A 2,472-nucleotide genomic window follows, 5' to 3' on the forward strand; every position below is an offset into this window, starting at 1 on the left:
GTCCTCTGACATGGGAACAGGCACGGAGCTCGTCTGCCTGGCTGCCTTTTGAAGTAATTATTATTTTTTGTTATTATTTTGATTTTTTTTATTGTGTGAACTTAGTTTTAACCGTTTTAGCCGTTTTGTCTTTTATCTGTACTGTTTTATGTTTTATTTATTTTTCAATACATATTTTATATATATTTTATATATATATATTCAAAAACAGGGGGGTTGTTTTATGTGATTAAAAAATATATTTGGACTGGATTGGAAAGTTTTTTTAAATGTATAATTTTTTTTCAATGCATAAAAATGCTGTAAAGGTAATGTTGAAATAATAATACAGTCCATGCCCTTTAAATATATCTTACTTTCCATAGAATCCTGTTGTAAAAGCCTGGATGAGCCACTCCAAGTCTTGTATTTTAAAGGGGAGCAGCAGAAGATGGGTGGCGCCATCTAAGTTTACAGCACTCTCTGGATACATGACATGATGAGTCGTTTTAGTCCCAACATCAGCCTCGTAACCACGGATCTGAGCATAGTTCATTCTGAGCAGCAGGAAAAAAAAGGAAAATAAATGTTTGTTACAGGGTGTTTTCTTCTTATGTTTCTAGGACAAAAATGTAACATTTACCTTATGATTGCATCATTTAAGTCTATCAGAGGTCCATACCCTGATCCTTTCAGATTAACAGAATTTCCAACCACAGCACACGTCTTGGTTCTGCCTGTGCTCGATTTTCCAAAGGTGGGAACTGGTGGAAATATCTTAAAGAGCTTCTTAACTGTCGCTTTGTAGTATGTGAAGTCATGTTCCTCTTCCTGTATGTTCTGCCACATAGATCAGACATTGTTTATTAATGAACTCAAGTGACCCAACTGGAAAAAAAAATATATACATACAGTACATGGTTTTTATACATGTAAAATAAGAGGTGGCTTGCCTTCCACCAAGTAAAAGCATCCTCGGAGATGTTGATGTTTGCAGACAGAAATGGCTCAACTCGACGAATGAACACCAGATTATCTTTAGAAAAACAGCACCATATGCTTTGATGTATCAGTTGAGGCAAGTTGGTGTATTCTGACCTGAGTAGAACCCCCATAGCTGTTACAACCAGCAGAAAAAGAAGCAGCTTGATTTTATATCCCATCCTGGATGTCAGATTCTTGTAATTATGAGGGATTTTAATCTGTGAAGAAACCAAACGAAGTAGTGAATTTAAATTAATCAGCGAGGATCAGCTTTGTGCCCTTAAATCATTTGATCAAAAACTAAATTTGTAGTTAAATGCATTGATTTGAAAATTCACACTCAACTGATTTAACTCAAAAAATTGAAAAGTTTGACTTTATGAGAAACTCAAATTGGTGAATTGTTTGAATTCTCTGCAGCTAAAGGTCTCTAGCATAAAAAAATCTGAGAGAGAAAAATGTAAATGCAAATACATTTTCCAAGAAAAAATATCAATTTTAAATCATTAGATCCAAAGCATTCTTTAAGATTACATTTTTAGTATGAAAATGGAGTGATTTTATTTCAACTATTGTTACAAATATGTTTTGTATATGAAAATTTTAAAATAAATGCAGAAATAAACCTTAGAAAAATATCTTGATCAAGAAAAGGGGTTTGTTACTTTTTATTTTTTCCAAACATATTTATTTAAAAATTGTATTTGTTGGATGGAGTTTTACAAGTTGCATTATATTGATCACATTCCCTTCAGTTTAGGCCCGTTGCAAATGCTCACTCTTGACCTACACTGAACAATAGAATGTTGTTGCCAAGATGCATGCAGATCAATAAAAATGCTTCCTCAGTTCAGAGAAAAGCCCACCCACAAAGTGAAGACAATGGGAAATTCAATTTGAAAGAAATGGATGCAATTTGTACAACTCAATTTGAAAAAGAGAAATTGGGGGGGGAGTGAAAAAATATAAAAGTACAAAACAATAAAAGAAAAACTTGGGGGGAAAAAGATCATTTGAAAATATAAAATCTGACAAAAAAGTTAAATTTCTCTTAAAAAATTTAATTTTTTTATAGACAGAGTGTAAACAAAATGAAACTTCTTTAGTACAACTTTCAGAAATTAAATAAACATTTCCATTCCATAAAGTGCAGCAATGATCAAATGTTAACTTTGTGGGAGAAAATTTTATAGTTTCAAAGTTGTATTTACGGATTGCCTTTTTTTTTGTGGAAGCCCATTTTTCCACCATTCTGATAAAAAGAAAAGAAGCAACAACCTAGCTATCTCATAAATCACCCTTCATTAAACAACAACTGTGAGGATCATGTAGACATCCAGCATGGCTACAGATGGAAGCACCAGTAATTTTGGATTTAATCATTATAACATAGTTTCTCTTGATATCTCATGATTGTGAGAATTATGAGATATTATCGCCTAATTATGACTTAGCTATATATAACTATATAGCTAAATATAAAATAGCTAAGGCCCTGTCCACACGAAG

At 32.5% G+C, this 2,472-nt stretch overlaps 1 protein-coding gene across 1 annotated transcript; it reads right to left on the reverse strand.

Annotated features, from left to right (window-relative positions):
* Positions 1–356: 356 nt before the first annotated feature.
* Positions 357–1,151, reverse strand: LOC107104711 (CMP-N-acetylneuraminate-beta-galactosamide-alpha-2,3-sialyltransferase 1-like; the record flags this gene model as incomplete). The annotated part of the gene is made up of 3 exons (XM_015404782.1): positions 933–1,151; positions 623–819; positions 357–536 (listed from the first exon to the last, which is right to left on the reverse strand). Coding segments are annotated over exons 1-3 (587 nt in total), but the record flags the coding sequence as incomplete, so codon positions are not given.
* Between the last annotated feature and the right edge of the window lie 1,321 nt (positions 1,152–2,472).

This window comes from Cyprinodon variegatus, unplaced genomic scaffold, assembly GCF_000732505.1.
Source record: "Cyprinodon variegatus isolate N-32 unplaced genomic scaffold, C_variegatus-1.0 Scaffold1856, whole genome shotgun sequence".
Lineage (NCBI taxonomy): Eukaryota > Metazoa > Chordata > Actinopteri > Cyprinodontiformes > Cyprinodontidae > Cyprinodon > Cyprinodon variegatus.